A 21,009-nucleotide genomic window follows, 5' to 3' on the forward strand; every position below is an offset into this window, starting at 1 on the left:
ATCAGTGTCTTATAGTTTTCAGAGTACAGGTCTTTCACCTCGTTGGTTAGGTTTATTCCTAGGTAACTTATTATTTTTGGTACAACTGTAATTGGGATTGTTTTCCTAATTTCTCTTTCTGCTGCTTCACTATTGGTGTATAGAAATGGAACAGATTTCTGTACCTTGATTTTGTATCCTGTGACTTTGTTTATCAGTTCTAGCAGTTTTTTTTTTTTTTTTTTTTGTGGACTGTTTCAAGTTTTCTATATGTAGTACTATGTCATCTGCAAATAGTGAAAGTTTTAATTTTCCTTGCCAATTTGGATGCCTTCTATTTCTTTTTGTTGTCTGATTGCTGTGGCTAGGACTTCCAGTCCTATGGTAAATAAAAGTGGTGAGAGTGGACAAATTTGTCTAATGATATAATGTATGGTGCTTAACATAATAAAATTAAATTTAAAAAAATCTCTACATTTTTCCCATTAAGGATGATGTTAGCTGCGAGTTTTTCATATGGCCTTTATTATGTTAAGGTATATTCCCTCTAAACCCACTTTGTTGAGGGCTTTTATCATGAATGGATGCTATACTTTGGCAAATGCTTTTTCTACATCTATTGAAATGATCAGATGGTTTTTACCCTTTCTCTTATCGATGTGATGTATCATGTTGATTGATCTGTGAATACTGAACCACCCTTGCAACCAAGAAATAAATCCTACTTGATCATGGTGAATGATTTTTTTAATATATTGTTAGATTGGGTTTGCTAGTATTTTGTTGAGGAGTGTTGCATCTATGTTCATCAGGGATATTGGCCTGTAGTTTTCTTCTTTAGTGACTTCTTCATTTGGTTTTGGTATCAGGATAACACTGGACTCATAGAATGAATTTGGAAGTTTTCCTTCCTCTTCTATTTTTTGTAATAGTTTGAGAAGAATGGATATTAACTCTTCTTTAAATGTTTGGTGGAATTCACCTGTGATGCCATCTGGTCTTGGCCTTTTGTTTGTTGGGAATTTTTTGATTACTATTTCAATTTCTTTTTTGGTGATAGGTCTGTTCAAATGTTCTATTTCTTCCTATTTCAGTTTTGGTAGTTGATATGTTTCTAGGAATTTATCCATTCCTTCTAGGTTATCTAATTTGTTGGCATATAGTTTTTGATAATATTCTCCTATAATTGTTAGTATTTCTGTGGCATTGGTTATTTCTCCTTTTGCATTTGTATTTTATTTATTTGAGTCCTTTGTCTTTTTTTTTTTTCCTGATAAGTCTGGCTAGAGGTTTACCCATTTTATTGATCTTTTTCAAAGATTCAGCTCCTGGTTTTATTGATCTGTACTATTTTTTTTTTTTTTTTTTAGTTTCTATGTCATTTAATTCCGCTCTAATCTTTATTATTTACTTCCTCCTGTTGGTTTTAGGTTTTGTTTATTGTTCTTCTTCTACCCCTTTTAGGTATAAGGTTAGGTTGTTTGAGATTTTTCTTGATTCCAGGCCTATATTGCTATAAACTTCCCTCTGAGAACTGCTTTTGCTACATCCCAAAGGTTTTGGACCCTTGTGGTTTCATTTTCATGTGTTTCCACGTACTTATTAATTTCTTATTTCCTGGTTGACCAATTCATTGTTTAGTGGCATGTTATTTGACCTTCATGTATTTGTGGTCTTTCTAGATTTTTTTCTTGTGGTTGACTTCTAGTTTCATAATGTTGTGGTCAGAAAAGGTGCATGGTATGACTCTAATCTTGAATTTGTTGAGGTTTATTTTGTGGGCTAATACGTGATTTATTCTGAAGAATAACTCATGTGTGCTTGAAAAGAATGTGCATTCTGTTTTAGGATGGAATGTTCTGAATTTATCTATTAAATCCATCTGGTCCAGTATGTCCTTCAAAGCCATTGTTTACTTGTTTATTTTCTGTTTAGATGATATGTCCATTGATGTAAGTGGGGTGTTTAAGTTCCTTACTATTATTTTATTATTATCAATTAGTTCCTTTGTGTTTGTTATTAACTGTTTTATGTACTTGGATGCTCCTATGTTGGGTGCATAAATATTTACAATTGTTATATCTTCTTGTTGGATTGTCCCCTTTATTATTTTATAGTGCTCTTGTCTCTTGTTATAGTTTGTTTTAAAGTCTATTTTGTCCAATATAAGTATTGCTACTCCAGCTTTCTTTGACTTCCATTTGCACGGTAGTTGTTTCTCCATCCTCTCACTTTCAAACTGCAGGTGTCTTTAGATTTAAAATGAGTCTCTCATAAGCAGCATTTAGATGGGTGTTTGTTTTTTTTTAATCCCATCTGTCACCCTATGTCTTTTGATTAGAGCAGTTAGTTCATTTACATTCAAAGTAATTACTGATAGCTATGTATTTATTATCATTTTATTATTTGTTTTGTGGTTGTTTCTGAAGATTTCTCTGATCTTTTCTTCTTGTCTTTCTTTCATGTTTTGCTGATTTTCTTTAGTGATATATTTGGATTTGTCTTTATTCTTTGTATATTTATTAGTGGTTTTTAATATATGGTTACCATTACATTTGTATATAACCTCCTCTGCATATAGTAGTCCATATTATGTTGATGCTAGTTTAAATCTGAACACATTCTTTTCTCCTCTCATCCCCATGTTTTAGGTATGTGTTGTTATATTCGACATCCTTTTATTTTGTGCATTCCTTGACTGATTTTCTTTTTTACAGAAATACTCGTTTTTACTGCTTTTGTTTCCTACCTTTATACTGTCACTTTTGGTCTCTCCTTTTCACTCAAAGAGTCCCCTTTAATGTTTCTTGTAGTGCTGTTTCAATGGTCATGAATGCCTTTAGTTTTTGTTTATCTGGGAAACTCTTTATCTCTCCCTCTATTCTGAATGATAGTTTTGCTGGATAGAGTATTCTTGGCTGCAGATTTTTCCCATTTAGCACTTTGAATATATCATGCCATTCCCTTCTGGCTTTGAAAGTTTCTTCTAAAAAATCCCCTGCTAGCCTTACAGGTTTTCCCTTCTAAGTTACTGTGTTCTTTTGTCTTGCTGCTTTTACAATTTTTTCTTTACTGCTATATTTTTGCCATACAATTTGTCTTGGTGTGGATCTGCTTTTGTTGATTTTGATGCAAGGTCTCTGTGCCTCCTGGATCTGGATATCTGTTTCCTTCCCCAGATTAGGGAGGTTTACAGCTATTATTTCTTTGAATATATTTTCTGCCCTCCTTTTCTTTCTTCTTCTTCTGGAACTTATATAATGTGAATGTTATTACATTTGTTGGGAGTCACTGAGTTCCCTAAGACTATTCTCATTTTGCATAATTCTTTTTGCTCTCTTTTGTTCAGCTTGATGACTTAACATTACTTTGTCTTATAGATCATTAACTCATTCCTCTGCTTCTTCAGCCTGCTGTTCATTCCACCAAGTGTGTTTCTCATTCATTTATTGAGCCCTTTATCTCTCTCTGTTATTCCTTATCTCTGTGTTAAAAGTCTCACTCCTATATTCCACTCTTTTCTCAAGTCCAGTGAATATCCATATGATCATTGCTTAAAATACTCCATCAGGAATGTTACTTACATCTATTTCACTTAGATATCTGGCCATGGCCTCATCCTGTTCTTTAATTTGGGATAAATTTCTCTGTCTTCTCATTTTTGTCTAAGTCTCTGTGCCTGTTTCTCTGTGTTAGGAAAGTCAACTATATCTCCCGTTTTTGTGTGTGTGTTTTTTTTTAAGATTTTATTTATTTATTTAATTTATTTATTTGAGAGAGAGTGCTCGGGGGAGGGGCAGAAGAGGCGGGAGAGGGAGACAGAATCTCAAGCAGATTCCATGCTGAGCCCGATATGGGGCTCCATCCCACAACCCTGAGATCATGACCTGAGCCAAAACCAAGAATTGGATGCCTAAAATGACTCAGCTGCTCAGGTGCCCCTACATCTCCTGTTTTTGAAGAAGAGGTCCTGTAGTGCCCTACCATGTATGTCCCCTGTTCTCCAAGGCCTGGCACTTCCAAGAACGTCTCCAATGTGTGTTGCCTGCGCTCTGCTGCTTTGTCCTGGTCACCTTATCCTTCAGGCCAGTTGTCTGCAGAGGCTCTCTTTGCCTGTTTTGAGCACTGTTTGGTCCCTGGACTGAATGTGGCATATTTTAAGTAGGTTTGCTCGGTCTGTTTATGAAATGAGACCTGTCACCACTACCCCCAAAACTGAGGCTCTGCAAAAGTCCCCTGTTGGGAGACATAGTGTGAGTAGGGTTTTAGGCTGGTCTTCTGGGGGTAGGGAGGCCCCCTGTGCTGGGACTGAGGAAAGTGTGACTGGGAGGGGCAGTTCCAACAAAGGGCAGGGCTTGATGTAAGCAAGTTAGGCAGTGAGTGTTTGCCTTGCACCTATGCTGAGGGATGGGGAAGGGAAATGGCGCTGGCCACTTTGTTCCCAGAGGGGTCTCCCTTTGAAAGCTGATCCTCTGGGACATGCTCCAAGATGAGTGAATAACCTCCCCATTGTAGGTCCTAGGTGCTCTTCAGATTACTGTTTCCATGCTGTATGTCTGCAGGCTGTTTGCTCTGCCTTTTCTCCAAGAGCAGTACAATGTTCTCCAGGCTCTATCCCAGCCAAGCCTGCTGACCTTTAAAACTTCAGGCTTTAAGACCCGCTGGTTGCAAGAACTCATGAAATTTGGCTCTTCTCGCTTACCAAGCCAAATGCAACAGGGATTCATTCTCCCCATGCACTCACTCCCTGTTAGTCTGTCTCTTGCCCTTCCCCACAACTGTGGCTCCCTCCTTTCCACAGAAGCTATGTGTTTATCTCCCAAACTGTGTTTCCACACTTCCTACCTTCTTCATTGTGGCCTCTTCTCCTCCTTTAATTGTGGGGTTTATTCTGCCATTCTTCAGGTCAATTTCTGGGGTATTTAGGATGATTGATAGTTATCTAGTTATATTCATGGGACAAGGCAAGTCTAGGGTCCTCCTACTCCACGGCTATCTTCCTGGGATTACATCTACTTTTTATAAATTTTGATTTGAAGGTTTGCTGGTGAAAGTCCTCTTTCCAATGTTAACCATGCTAAGCAGAATATTCATACTGTTCTCTCCTTTTAAATGAAGGTAACACTTCTCAAACTAGGATATACAAAGGAACTTGAAAATAAGGGAAGCCCCCAGGAAAAACAACACACTAGTTTTAGATGAGGGATTATATAATTTAACTGGTAAAAATTAAAATATTTTTTATTGAAATCGGCACAGACATATAGAGTCCCAAAGCAAAAGTCACTTGACTTCTTAAAAATCAAACAACAAACTTAAAGAAAAAAAAAATCTGTGTTTGAGGCAGTTAGTCTCAGGCAATGTCTCTAAGGCCTCAATGGGGTGAATTTGTTCTCCACCAGAATAGGAGTGTTTCCTAGGAAAAAGTCTGAAAACATGAAAATATACAGAGCTATAACATTTTGGAATAAATCATTTTATCAGATTAATGTATGTACATATTAAGAACCTGAAGGAATGAGATATCAGGCACACATTGGCTAGCTGCTACTATATTGAACAGCACAGCATAGAGTCCCTGTCGTCAGTCACTAAAACACAAGGAATCTCTAAGAAAATCAAAGATAGTTATTTAGATTGCCTTCCATCAGCAAGTTTCCCTTCAAGGCCTCTAATCTTTCAAGTAGATCAATTGCAAGGCTTAAAGACATTGGAAAATATGCCCAGTTTTTAAAGAGCAAAATAACACGTAAGAGCCAAAGAGTGATATATTTATGAAGGCAAAGTCTAACAAGTACTACACTTCTTGTGATGTCTTGTTGTTTTAATCAATAAACCTAGAACTGAGATGATGAGCATCATAACTACTCAGCCTGTAGGACATGGTATGATCCTTTGCAATACATTTCAGATGAATGTTTTTTCTTGGCGACCTCCATGAAATGCTCTAAACCTATAAGCTCATCCTAACACAAGATCTTTTTATTTGACTAATACTGTCCTATTTTTTCAAGCCTCCTTACAATATTTTGCTTTTATTTTCATTTTGTGGCTTAAATCAATAGCATCCATGGCTTTCCTACTTGGCCCTTCCTCAGAATGTCTGTCTCGTTTCCTTCCTGGGAGGTAGGTAGGAGATCAAGACTGTCTAGTTTAGATGAAGTCTTTCTTAAAGACAGATGGGATGAATATTGGGGACCCATGTACTTTTTGGAGAGAATCATTCACAAATAAATGTCAATGTCCCTTCCCAGTGTCCCCAACCCAAATACCCTCTACTTAGCATTTCTAAACCATCACCTGATGGAGAGTGGGCCAAGGGATAGGGTTACCAGACAGAGGTGAACATGGAATAAACAAACAGAACAGGTATAAGAACTAAGTCTCAATAGACACAAAGGCAGAGATCCAGATTCTGAAAATACTCAGCAAGAGAATATTTCTCTGTGGACGGGGTAAGGAAGCTCTGACATATTCATACCAACTCACAGGCCTGGCCAGAAGAGCCAGGGCCCCTTTATTTCCTGGTTACTAACATGGAATTATAATAGAAAGCAAACGAAGAATGGCAGGTTGAACTAGAAGCTCTGCTACCCCCCAGTCCACTCGGCACACTACGAATAAATAAACCGTTTCCTGGATGTGAAGTCCTCATGGGGAAGACAGCCCATGCCCTCACATTGAAAGCAGCTCTATGAGTATTTTGTCAATGTTCCTTTTTCTATCTGCCTTCCCTCTTTTACCCTCCAGCTTTAGGGATGAGGACCATAGCAAAAACACCACCTTCAATAAGCAAAGGTGACCATCCATCCTACTCAGGAAGAGGAAGAGAAAATCGAAGTCTCTGGTTTCTAGCTATTTATATCAATTCTGAATGTTCTTCCCCTCTCTCTTTCATCATTCTCCTTTTATTTCTCTTTCCTTCTCCTTACTGCAGCCCTGAGCGTCCCCTGGGTTTATCTCACCCACCTTCCTCACACTTTGGTAGAACCCAGTCTCTCTGTAAAACAGCCTCCCATCATGTGCTAATTAATGCTCTTGTTCCAACTGAAGAACACCAGGAACATTCAGGTGTGGGCCAAGTTCTCTGGGTCGGATGCTGTTTCCTGCCTGTTCCAGTACTGCTAGTTGCCTGTTACCAAACTCCTGAGAAGTAGCCTAAATGGAAACTGATTTCCCAGCTGGATACCTCTTCCAGGCACATTTCAAGAGTCTACATCACTGCTGCAGAAACACCAACTTTATTTTTCCATAGTTTTACCTTGAAGTAATGATGCTACACAAATTCAATTTGTTTCCTGAAACTGTTGATAGATAAAGAATTTTCATTTAAGTAAGCCAAGGGATGATTTAATGTGATTTGAAAGCATGGGTGTAGATGATCATCTCTGGCAATAGCTTTTCTCCCTTGAGATTCCCTCAAGGACATGCACTGCCTGGAGTACTGTTATGTCCACCCTGTGACATCACTGAGAGCTCGAGGGAGAAATAATGAGATCACAGATTTGGTGACAACTTCATGACCATTAACTCTCACACCAGAGCATCCCTAACTAGGTAAAACAGAACCAGAAATCCCTCAGGACTGAGAATCTCCATCAACGAAACAATCCTCTTTTTGTTTGCTTTTCCTCCCTCTAATTATGAATATTGCTTTTAAGACAATAAACAAAGCACATACAGTAAAAGAGCTACGGAGAATGGGAGCCAGAGAGATGAAAGTTACAGCAACCATACAAAGTGGCATTGAGATGAGAGAGACAAACACATTCTCTATTCAAGTGGTCACAAACCCATTCAGGGAATGCCAAATAGCCTCAAAGGTAACATTCACCACAAATGAGGTGGGGGTGTCTGTGTGTGTTGGGGGGGGGGTTGTGCTGCGAAAAGAGCAAAATCGAAGGAAGGAGAGAGAGATGGGTATTTGTGTGGAGGTAACGAAATAAGACCCAGAACCTAAATAATAAAGGCTGTTTGGTAATTTCTCCATTTGATGTAAATTTCCTCTAATTCCCTTCAGGCTTCTAATTTCCTATTCTTTGAGAGTCTCCTAACCAAATATATACCCGATGATCCCCACACGAGCTGTACTTGAAATAATTTCTGGGTTTTTTAAAATAAGTTCCTGCATTTAGTTGGCATTTAAAAAATACCACTGTTTTACCACTGGCTTGTAACGATTCGATTTCTCCTATCCATCCTCCACAATGTTTGCTGAGGAGGAAGCCCCTAAGGGCCCTTTGAGCTTGAAATTGTACTGCCACCTAATGTTCGTGCCTGAGAACTGCAACAAAATGAGTGGGAAGGCTTTTTGAAATCTGAGGGGAAAGATGAGGACAAATGGGCAAAAAGTGGGCAGTAGACACAGGGAAGAAACAGATAGAGATGGTGTTGAAGAAACCAACACTGACCAAGTTCATTCAGCATGAAAACTTGACCATCACACTTTGTACCTAAAATATGAACATTCCTGGGAAACATTTTAGCGTTTTTGAAGACATGAAAATAATTGTTTATTAGACACAGCGCAGCCGTGCAGGTACAAAAGATGTGATACTTCACATTAGAAATCAGTTTTTGCAATATAGTTGCCTGCTTAATTTTTAAAAAAAAAGGGGGAGGGAGAGTAAAGGAACAGAAAAGGCATGTTATTCTGAAATCAAACCAAAGGAGATACACCTGCAGAGAGCCAATAGGGAGTATCAGTAGGGAGAACCTGTTAGCAAAAGCCACTGGCTTGGGCGCCTGAGGGGCTCAGTCGTTAAGCGTCTGCCTTCGGCTCAGGTCATGGTCCCAGCGTCCTGGGATCGAGGCCCGCATCGGGCTCCCTGCTCCGCGGGAAGCCTGCTTCTCCCTCTCCCACTCCCCCTGCTTGTGTTCCCTCTCTTGCTGTCTCTCTGTCAAATAAATAAGTAAAATCTTTTTTTAAAAAAAAAGGCCACTGGCTCTAGCTTAGTGACTCAATGAATGCTGGTCAACAGCTCCTGTTGAAGCACAACTGACCTGGAGTTTTGTGAATGTGGACTTTTTTTTTTTTTTTTAAGTGTAAATTGAAATGAAGCTCTGGGATCTGAAGGCAAATTGTTTAGTGTTAACACAAGAAACTTCCATGCAAGGCTATCTCACATCTAACAATATTCAGGAGAAGCAGTATCTACCTTGTGGGGTCAAGTTAATTGGGCAAAGGCTTACTCACAACTAATTTTTATTTTTATCAAATAAGGACTTCTGAATCCAGCTTTAGACAATGGAAGAAAAAAAGAGGTGGGGTTGGAAGCTGCTTTGGCACTTCTCCCGAAGATAACTGTGATATATTCCAGAAGTTTTCCTATCAACATCTCCCACCTCACCTACTTCCCAGAAAAGGGAATTCATGTTCAAGATACTGGCATGGGAAACAGAATCTGAAAAGGGTCTGTCTCCTCCCCACGCTTCTGTGTCCAAGGACAGGACAGTTTCTAGGTAATAATTACAAAGAACCCAAAATAGTAAAGGAACTCTATGAGAAAATGAAAAATTAATACAAATGAAGCCCAGCAAAAATGAGAACAAGAAGTGAAAGTGGGCTCCACAGACTCTATCTTTGAGAATAATAAATTCCATATGTGAATATCAGTCATGGCTATAAACTTAATTCCACTCCGGGAGTTGTCGGAGATAGAGAAGTTACATTTTATCCCACTTTTAAGGAGACTCTAAGGGGTTTATGGAGTGAGACTAACATCAAAGAGAGAACTGGAGAAACTGTAAAGCAATGCTGTTGATGTTCTTATGCTTGGTGATTAGCACAAGAGCCAGAAAGGTTAGGAAAAGGGAAAACGTAGTCCTTGTCTCCCTGAATTCCAAGCAAGTAGTTTCTCCATGTTACAGAGTTGTTTCTTGTGCTGGTCTCCTCAGGGCTGTGGGCTCAGGGGTCCCCAGAGGTTCATGAGAGAAGTTCCACACTCTATACCCACCCCTTCATTTCCAAAAGCAATAAAGCGACCCCTTCTCACCCTGACCCCACACCTGCACATACCAGGCAATTACTAGTCAACATCCCTCCGACCTGAGATTCGTGGGCAAATATTTTTGGAAGGATTTCAAATTTATCACTCCTACTTTAAATCAATTTAATCAAATTACTCATCTAAGGCAGATGCATTGAGAAAAGAAGAGCTTGGGTGGCGGTCTGAGAAAGAAGCAAAAGGCTGAGCAGGGTAGTGTGGAGGTAAGTAAACAGGAGGCGGGTGAAACCTTGAAACGGACCCTTGAACACTGCAAGCCGTGTCCTCGGAAGGAGCAGGACAAATGGGGTGAGGAGGGGAGGGGCAGGAGACTCGCTAGGACTGCCCTGCTCTCCCCAGCCCCTCTCCCTCTGTGTTGCCTGAGTGCTCTGCCCCTCTGCGGAGGTAAGGAGGAGGGGAAGAGGCAGCCAGTACTGAGCTGACTCCTCAGGGACCTTCAGAGGAACGAGGGGAGGAGGGCAGCCGGTGGTCAGGACAGAGGACTTACCTGCATCAACACTTCAGGTCACGGGTAGGTGTACCTAAATCATATTCAGGAAAAACTACAGCCTCTTCTCTCTACTCCGATTGTTAAAATTAAAAACAAATATTTAGGGGCTGAGTCGGTTTAGGCATCTGACTCTTGATTTTGGCTCAGGTCATGATCGCAGGGTCGTGAGATGGAGTCCCACGAGGAGCCCTGAGTGGGACTCTGTGCTCAGTTCAGAGTCAGCTTGAGATTCTCTCTCTCTCTCCGCCCCTCCCCCACTCACGCACGTACGTGCCCTCTAAAATAAATAAATTAATTAAACAAATATTGAGTTCCGATCTCATCAGGCACCCTTACTTGTAAAGTGATCATCTACGGGAAAGTTGCCTCCCACCTTCCCTCCTGTTGCCAAAACCTGCTATGGATGCCCAAGGATGCAGCACACGTCCCAGGGAACAAGGACTCCACAGGATGGGACCCTCTGGGAATAACGTGACAGAAGACCCCACTCTGGATTCTGCACCCTTCCTTTCACAAAGGAAGAAGAGATCACCGAGAGAGTCCCCAGACACTGTACAATCGCCTGACAGCATGGACATTTTCCCAGCAGGCTCTGGGAGACGATTCTTCTCATGCCTGATTACATTTTAATCTTGATGCTTAGAAAAAGTGGGACCTCAAGGAGAGATGTGCCATCATTTTGTAGGATTAACATCCCCTACACCTATGTCAGTTGTTTTTTGTTTGTTTGTTTGTTTTGTTTCGTTTTTGAAGCTTGGATCCCATTCAACACACCCTAAATCCCTCCTCTACCAGACTGATGAGATTTCAATGTCAAGCCCTTAAAGAAGATCCAGGGACTCGTTCAGAAAAGAGAGGACCAACTGTGCAAAAATGGACTGAGTAGTGAGCCAGCCACGAGCACACAGCTACTCCCAGGGGACACAAGACAGAGGAATGAGAGAAGATTCCCCCTTGCACCCCGGTCTCCATCTCTGGCACAGCCCCTGAAAACAAAGAACAATTCTCATTCCACTATTGGCTTAACAATACCTGCTCTCACTTTTGGAGCACAGAGGGAGATGGAGTTATTTCCCTAGTTTTAGAATGGTAAGTGCTTTTGTCACAAAAGACTGTCACCTTAGACCAGCTTTCCTTAAGGCCCTAAGGCAGAAGGTATTGTTGGAAGGAGAGAGAAATCTCCTTTGTTTTGTTGAAGACTGATGATTTCCTGAGGTCCTTCTAACTGCTCCCTGCTTGTTAAGGGAACTCAAGAAAAGTGCTTTCCTTCTGCACATCTTGCCCCCATATTTTCTCATGCTCTGGCTCTGTCTTGTCTCTTTGGGTTGGAAATCCTTAGGAAATCCCAGAATTCTCTTCCATCCATAAAAGTTGATGCTTTATGGTTTCCCACTTGCCAATGTTCTTCCCCTCCATCCAAAGAACATCCAAAGCCTCCTCAAGTACTCAACTTACTGATATAACCCAAAGAATCCAGAGATCTGACACAGGAAACATGTTGGCATCTCAGTGCACGGGGTTCTAGATGGGGTTCTTCCCTTTCACCCCCTGTCCCCATCTCACCTTTGTGCTCATCATCAGTGCCTACAATTCTCTATACTCGCCATCGTTGCCTTCTAGTTTCTCACTTGTAAAACAGCAACCTCTCTCTGAGTGAGGGAATTTAAGGCATCTTTATTATTTTAATGCAAATTCCCTGGGTCAAACAGATCTATATTAAAATTTGAAATATATAAATGGATTCCACAACCTAACAAAAACGTCTAACATTTAATGTATCATTTTGTTACATTTGTGGGTGTGTATGTGATTAGAACTGGGTTTGCTGCAGTATTATAAATAGACATCTCTATTTTCATTAGATAGAGTACCCTCTCTCTAACATCCCACATTCACCCATTCATCCAACAAGCCTGCCTTATGGACATCTGGTATACCAGCTACAGTGCAAAGGGCTGTGGATGTGGAGTGAGCAGTACAGTTTGTCCATCCAAGGAACTCAGATGCTTTAAGGAAGGATCTGATAAACTTTCCCTCATTCACCATGTTCCTCAAGCATGAGTAGGTAAGGCCACCATATCCTTTACAAATGAAAAGAGAGAGCCCTTCAAGTAATATTTCCTCAGATTGTAATCACCGACCAAACCTGAACTCATCAGAATGGAAGGGCAGAATTTCTTGGCATCATTTTAAATCAAATGGATGTTTAATATTAGAGCTTATTTACCTTAGCAAGATTTTTCTTCCAAGTGGGTCAAAATGAGATATGATATCTAAAGAATTCTATTCTGGCGCTGCCCCTAACTCAGCTTGGAAATGGAACTCCGTATCTGACAAAAGGTTTAGGACCCCCATATGCCTAACTGTTTGAGGAGCAATTATAAGAAGAGAGCAAAATTTCTTATTAAATATTTTGCACACCCAAAGGAACAGAGTTATCGTGTGCTTGGCTAAATAGGGTGGGGAACAACTGGAGGGAGGTAGGGCAGGGAGAAAAAGAAGAAAGGAAGATGTATGTCAGATAAACTGGAGCTCTTCCAGCTTCAGTGATTAGGCAGGGAGAACAAGATTTAGACCAAAGGTAAGCAGGATGGGAACCAACCATCTTAGTGAAACAGACGCAAGGGACTCCATCCAGACAGCACTGATTTCATCTCTAAGACAGATTCCAGCAAAACCCACATCCCACTAAGATTAATTTTCTCCCTCTTATCAGATTGTGATGCTCAAAGAATATTTCCACAACCCAATCACTGCCCTATGGTCTGTCCTCCTGGTGAGAATTTGGAGCCGTGACAATAAGCACAATTATCCTTTTTATTAGAGTCAGGCCATCACTGAATGTTCCCGAAGAAACTGGGTAAGGGAAATAGTTGGGAGACAAGAGGGGAATCTGAAGCTCTTACTCCTTCTCACTCCGAGAGTGACTCTGAGTTTGTGTAAGGGGGAGGTTTCAGGATAATCTTCTTGATATGGTGATTCAGAATTTTAGACTACCTGAAAAAGCCAATTTTTTAAAGTATTATTAGGTGTTTCGGATATCCCTAAATAACTTGCTACTTGTACAAACTTCCTTAAGCACACATCAGGTAGAGTGATGCTAAACTGAGTACTGAGTACATTAAATTATTCAGGGAGCATTTCTGGTTATATAATGGTGAAAAGCAGATACTTATCTGCTCATGTACAAAGGTGGAAGAAAATAAGCTTGGAGTCCTTAAAAAGCCTCTTTCCTTTGAGGCTAAATTTTCATTATTTCTTTAAATACTCATTCTTTTCATATTAAAATAAAAAAGTGAAATCTGGAGGCAGCAGCAAACCCTATTCCTCTTGTTTCCAGAATACTTTATGTATCTATCCATTACAGCACTTAGCAGAGAGAACTCTAATAATTGATTTGTGGAATATTTCCCCTTTGAATGTAAGCTCTTCAAAGGCAATAATAATTTCTCGTTGAGTTGTATATCTTCGGTGCCTAGGTATGTAGGAGAGTGTGTATCTATATATACATCTAATAGATACACAGTTCCTACCTAGAAGGTGCTCAATATTTATTTGCTCAATAAATGAATGAATGAATTCATTCACTCAACCTGTTTCTTGGAATCCTAATGAAAATAATCAGACCAGATAAATTATAGTTTGATTTTTGATAACATAATCTCTTCGAGACTGCAGATCATATAAACCCATTAGCTCTGCTTAGCTGATCAGGTAACAAATACTTGCCTAGACACAGATGTCTGGATGGAATGTCTGCCTTCGGGTGGTTCTCAACACTCTTCCCCCTTGTCTTAGTCCTGTGACAAGATATTCTCTTTTCACCTGTGTGACCTTTATCTTAGTTCTTTCAGATTTAGGATTTGGAGACATTAAGAAAAAGTCAATCTCTTTCAGTTAGTTTCGGGGGTTTCACATAAACAAACAAAAAAGAACTAGAAAAGATTATTATTTTTCAGAAACTAAATACCTCCCAGTCCCTTTACCTGTTTTCCCTTAACCCATCTGACTCAGGTTAAGTCTGTCCTTCTCAAAAAATTACTTGTTAGGAATATACTAGAGTTTTCAGTCAGTGCTCTTTTTTTTTTTTTTTTTTTTAAGTCTCAAAGATCCTGAAGTTGAGAAAAGTCTGCCTTAGGACTGAGATTCTGTTTACTAAAATTTCAGTTAATTCCTCCCTTACAAATCTTCTGCCAAAATGAAATACAGGCTTGTCACTAATTTTGGTGGTATAATTAATGATGAGAGCAAATGTGTTTCTAGAATATTATTTTAAGTAGAATTTTCTTAAACACGGAAAACATTTTTGAACCCAGAGACAAATTCATTATGGTTCTAGCATTAGTAATACGAATCAACCACCTCTTGCCAATTTATCTCAGAATTGGTTCTTAAAGATTGTTTTTTACTATGTTCACAGGTTTTGAAGACCGTATATGTGTGTACATCCTTCTTTGGAATGATACTCTCTCTTAGAGGCCTTGTGTATAATTGGACTATCATACCTTCTTTATAAAATTATGATGTTTCTAAATGGAGTTACAATATAAAGGTAACCAGTTCCAGTAATAATAGAAATCTAATTCATTCTCTTTGTTCATTCCATCTCACTCTCCCTGAAGTAGAAGGGAGGGTGATGGCTCTTAGAAATAAAAGTTAAAATGAGGAGAACTCTGAGGAGACCCCCAGGGGGTTGGGTCATATAGAGTTTGGAGGGGAAAGGGTCACCTTGAGCAGGTGCATACCAGGTGCTGTGGAGGAAGAATGAGGTAGTAAAGCATTGCAATTACATTCCTTTCTGTTTCCCATATTTACTATTTTTAAAGTCACTCTTCTCAGGATTTTGTCTCTTACCTGCCTTTTTATTAAAGAATCGATATTTTAACATTTGAGTCTCGGTTAATCATTTCTTTGTTTTATTCTCCTCGTCAGTGATTTCTGTCTTTATTATTATTCTTCCCTCTTGCTTCTTTGTTTTCTACTCTGGGATTCTTTTTCCAGTTTATGAAACTGAATGCTTTATTTGTATGAATCATTTCTCCTTTGATAAGTGAATTTAGAGTCATAAATCATCCTGTGAGTAAGACGTTAGTGGTTTCTGCAGACTCTGATAGTTGTTTTCCGTTTTAAGAATTTAAAATTTCCCTTTTGATCTTTTTATATAGTGAGTTATTTAATATTGTGAACATGATGTTAAACTTGGACCTTTCCTATCTCCAAGGTGACTGGAGCTTTAAAGCTGAAAGCAGCAGATGCCGGTAGTATCCGAAATGTTAACAATAATTCTTCAGGTCTTTTTTTTACATACTTGTTTTTCATATTCCTGCTGGGAATATTAAGCAAAGTTGAAACTGCACATACACCCTGCAACACAGGACCCATGCCCCAGGGTATTTGCTGCATTTTTTAAATAACATTAGAAATCGCTATCAAAATCGAGAAATAAGTTATGGAGTATTAATGATGCAATATTCTATACCAATTAGAGTTAATTAAAAACCACATATATCAATATGAACACACTTTAAAAATATGACCGTTGAATGAAATGGCAAGTCTGAAAAGCGTATACATTGTTCAATACAGGTAATGAAAAGTAGAAAGATAATACAAACAAAAAAATCCATAAAATATATATATATATATACATATTTGTATGTTACTGTATGTTGTTTATGGACTGAAAGACCTAGTGCAAATAATAACATAAAACAACATAATATATCAGGGTGTTTGGCACATGAGTACCCTTCATATAATTTTTTACAGATTTATTTAAATTCCAGTTAGTTACCATACATGTAAAATTAACTTCCAGTGTACAATATAGGGATTCAACACTTCCACACAACACCAGGAGCTCATCACAAGTACCCTCCTTAATCCCCATCACCTGTTTCACCCATCCCCTCTCCCACCTCCCTTCTGGTAACCATCAGTTTGTTCTCTATAGTTAGAAAGTCTGTTTCTTGGTTTGCCTTTTTTTAAAAAACTTTTTTAAGTTCAATTTAATTAACATATACTGTAATATTAGTTTCAGAGATAGAATTCAGTGATTCATCAGTTGCCTACAACACCCAATGCTCATTACATTAAGTGCCCTCCTTAATGCCCATCACCCAGTTATCCCATCCCCCACCTCCCCTCCAGCAACCCTCAGCTTGTTCCCTATACTTAAGAGTCTCTTATGGTTTGTCTCCCTCTCTGTTTTCCTCTTACTTTATTTCTCCTTCCCTTCCCCTATGTTCATCTGTTTTGTTTCTTAAATTCCACATATGAGTGAAATCATATTGGTGTTTGTCTTCCTCTGACTCATTCTACTTAGCATGATACCCTCTAGTTCCATCCACATCATTGTAAGTGGCAAGATTTCATTCTTTTTGATGGTTGAGTAATATTCCATAGTGAGTGAGAGTGTGTGTGTGTGTGTGTGTGTGTGTGTGTGTGTGTGTGTATGTGTGTGTGTATCTCACATCTTCCTTATCCATTCACCTGTCAATAGACATCTGGGCTCTTTCCATATTTTGGTTATTGTGGACACTGCTGCTATAAACATCGGGGTGCACATGCTCCTTTGGATCACTACATTTGTATCTTTGGGGTAAATACCCAGCATTTGGCTGGGTCATGGGGTAGCTCTACTTTTAACTCTTTCAGGGAACTCTATACTGTTTGCCTCTTTTTTTCTCCCCCTTTGCTCTTATATGGAATTTAAGAAACAAAACAAATGACCTTTCGAATAATTTTTGTGCTTATTTAGATTGGGGCAAATTTAATATATATTTAATAATTTTTAAATAAAAGTCTAGCTTTTTAAACATTTCAATCTCTTTTTAAAGATTCCCCAGACACTTTACAAATGCTAAAATAAATAGAAGCCAAGGTAAACCTTTCTTGGGCCATGGGGCTGTAGGCACCATGTCTTTGCACCAGCCCTTCAGGAAGATAGTACAGTATGGTCAGAAAAAGCATGAAGTCAGAAGTCAAGCCAACCTGACTCAGACCACAATTCCCACTCTTGCTGTCTTGTGTGATCCAAGATGAATATTTTAAACTCTGTAAGCCTCAGTTACTCACTGTTAAGCAATGACAAGATTTAAAAGTTGTTAAAAGAATTAAAGATAATTTAGCTATGATACAAAGCAAGTAGGAGACATTCTATCTAGCTATTACTAACATGGTACATAATATCCATGTATTATATAATTGAATTATTCCATGACTGCAATTATACCTCTTCGCATCAGAGATGATCTCTGAAGGAAATAAAGAGATGTTCTTTCTAAGGAATTAATGGACACAGTAATAATAATAAAAAAATTAAAGAATTAATGTGCAAATTGAGGTAGGGTACAGTACTTACTTATTTTTAGTGATTTAAAACAACTCTTTTATTATGCTCCTATATTCTATGAGTCAGGGATTCAGGCAGAACTGGGGGGGGGGTGACTTGTCTCTATTTCACAATGTGCAGAGAGATTCAGCTAGACAGACTCAGAGGCTAGGGGTGAGTGTTTGAGTGTTACTTTGTTTTCGAGTGATTTGGCAGGAAAAAATTTTAAAGTTAATTGCTCTAGTGCACTAAGAGCTAAGGTAGTATAAATGACCAAGACCACTGACAACTGCCAAGTAAAGATCAATAAAAAATTAAGAGAAATCTCTGAAAGGGTAATATAACCCAAATGAAGAATAAGAGTTGATTTTTATATAGAACATGGCTATTACATGAAGTAGTATGTATATTTGTGATTTGGGAAGAATATTTACTACCTTACACTTCACATATCATGATATATACTTTAATATACTCCACATAGAAAAATCAGGGAACAGGAAACCAGAGCGAGATCACTCTACTTTTTGGAAATGGCTTGTCTGTAAGAACAACTACAATACTCATCTGGTTTGTCTAGGCATAATTCCTATGTCTGGGGCACCTGGGTGGCTCAGTCATTAAGTGTCTGCCTTCGGCTCAGGTCATGATCCCAGGGTCCTGGGATCAAGCCCCGCATCGGGCTCCCTACTCCACGGGAAGCCTGCTTCTCCCTCTCCCACTCCCCTTGCTTGTGCTCCCTCTCTCGCTATGTCCCTCTCTGTCAAATAAATAAATAAGGTTTTAAAAAAAAATTCCTCTGTCTGTGTCTAAAGTCTAATTTTTCAAATAAATCTGCCCGCAGCTAGGTGGCCACATTTTTAGCCATCAGTGGGTGGCTGACTCATTGTGGTTCATAAGCAACAATTCCATATAAAAAAGAAATGGAAAAACACCCTGAGTTGTAAGCGATCAAAATGTGATCAAAATCTAACTTGGTTTGATTAAAAAGGAAAATCCACAGTAATTCACTTTCTCCTTTCTACTCTTCACACAACAAAGTAAGAGGTAGTACAGAGAAGCAATTAAAATGAAATTGCCTTTTGCCCCTGGGATATCTGAGTAGAACCTTCCCACCAATGAAGTATTTAGCTCCAGATTTCTCGCTTTTCCCCGCTTTGTCATACCAAAATTGCTGTGGTCTTCCTTTAGAAACAATGTCTATTCGGTTAACCCTAGGCTTCTGAGACTCTTAATCTTTTTATTTTGTAAAAATTGTAAGACTGCGCAGAAACAAGGCCCTATTCAGTTAGGACCTTGGATAGGATTGGAAACTAGCCTAATATCATGAATTGCAATAAACTTGTATAACCTCTGAAATGGGGTGAAAGAATGTATCCATGACCATTGACCACACCTAGAATCTGCTCCTGCAAGGAGATATCGCAGGAAGAAAAGAGTGTGCAGACATAAATGTGCCAACACTGTTGCAAAACTCCAACATTCACCCTCCTTTCTGACCATGGTCAGACCTCAGAAACAAACACACTTACTATTCCGACCTACGAACAAAAGCTTCATCACTTACCCAGAGACCCTGAGTCAGGTGAGCCCCTCCACTTTAGCCAACAAAACCACCTGACTACTACAGGACTGGAGACCATGAAACAGAATTGTACCAGCAAGAGAAAATGTTGCCACAAATGAAAAAAATTCTATGTCACTTCCAGACTCTTCATGATCTCTCTCATGCATGTCTTCACAATGCAGCAAACACAGGGACATCTAGTAAATACTGGATTCCAGTAAAGCAAACAATGGTGAGCTTCAAAGTATGTATAGATACACACGTGCAGTCTCAGTGCGTCTCGGGAGCAGAAGAAATGGAAAGTGAGGCTCCATTGGGAGCTTGGGGCTGGGAAAAGTGAGCCAAGTGAGGAAGATGGGGGAGCACAGAGCGGCACAAGAGACAGTTGGGAGCACCACTGAAAAGGGACCCCTCGCCCCTGGTGAGGTAACCCGGCACTCCTCCCCTGGCGATCACAGGGTCACAAAGGACAGAGAGAGCGCTCTTACTGTAGCACACGGGAGTGGCTGAGATCTCTCAAATCCGAGTCCTCATAATGTGGGGTTATCGTTCCCAGCCCGCTGTCGCTCAGCATGCGCTTCCGTAGGGCGGGATTCCACCAGTCGGACATTCTGGGAGAAAGCAGGGCACCAGGCATTTAGGCATTCAAAGCCAGCACGGCACTTACTCTCTGCTCTGTCTCAAGATGATTCTTGTCTAGATGTGAGATGGCAAACTAATACTAAACTGGGTATTTACTAGTTACCTCTTCACGTTCGTTATTTAATTTTCTCAAGTGTCATGAACTATTTGTGTGCTTCTGCCCTCTACAGATGAGAAAACTGCCTTTCCAGATTAAGTACTTTTAGGGGCGCCTGAATGGCTCAGTCAGTTAAGCATCTGCCTTCGGCTCAGGTCATGATCTCAGAGCCCTGAGATCAGCCCCACGTTGGGCTCCCTGCTCAGCGGGGAGTCTGCTTCTCCCCCTCCCTCTCCCTCTGTACATGCGTGCTCTCTCAAATAAAAAAATGAAATCTTAAAAAAAGATTAAGTAATTTTAAATGTGATGTAAATAAGAAGTAATGGGACCTGATGTAGAAATGGAAATTAGGAAATAACAAAGCCCATCCTTTCTCACTGCTTTCCTGTCTTTGTTCATTTCCAAAAGGGGCAACTGACCAGAAATAAGAAAGGGACTGATTGAAGTGCTAATGGATTTTCAAGCTACTTTGGGCTACTTTATTTTTGGAGCTAGGGCTAATAGAGGATTAGCCCAGGATAAAGCCATTTCTTTTGGCCAATTATTGATATAGAGAGAGGGCAAAGAGCAGGGTGAGTGTGGTAGAACGGGTTTACTCTTTACCAGATTGAAGACTGCAGCCAAGATCACGTTGGGCAAGAGGACAGCAAGACTCTAATGCCCACTGCCCCTGCAGGATGATCCAGCATCTCACTAGCTTTCCCCACAGCAGACAGGCTGGATTTACAGACATGGACTGTGAAGATGGGCTTCTCCACCACCTTCTGGGACACCCGGGGATACACATTTGATATCACTAGCTCTGGCTTTCCTAAACGCCGCTATATACCTGCCCCATCCTGCCACTTTTGTCTTCTCTGGACTTGATACATACCACCGGTACCAGCCGGCCTC

General features: G+C 39.8%; 1 protein-coding gene across 9 annotated transcripts in view; it reads right to left on the reverse strand.

Annotated features, from left to right (window-relative positions):
* DGKI (diacylglycerol kinase iota) overlaps positions 1-21,009 on the reverse strand; it is a 453,056-nt gene that overhangs the window by 63,546 nt on the left and 368,501 nt on the right. For 7 of the 9 annotated variants that reach the window (XM_035723279.1, XM_027573716.2, XM_035723280.1 and 4 more), the window contains one exon: positions 19,865-19,987. The exons of the other annotated variants lie outside the window; for them this stretch is intronic. In XM_035723279.1, coding sequence (XP_035579172.1) covers positions 19,865-19,987 — 123 coding nt within the window. The remainder of the gene's footprint in view (positions 1-19,864; positions 19,988-21,009) is intronic. 9 annotated transcript variants of the gene reach the window in all.

This window comes from Zalophus californianus, chromosome 12 (assembly GCF_009762305.2).
Source record: "Zalophus californianus isolate mZalCal1 chromosome 12, mZalCal1.pri.v2, whole genome shotgun sequence".
NCBI lineage: Eukaryota > Metazoa > Chordata > Mammalia > Carnivora > Otariidae > Zalophus > Zalophus californianus.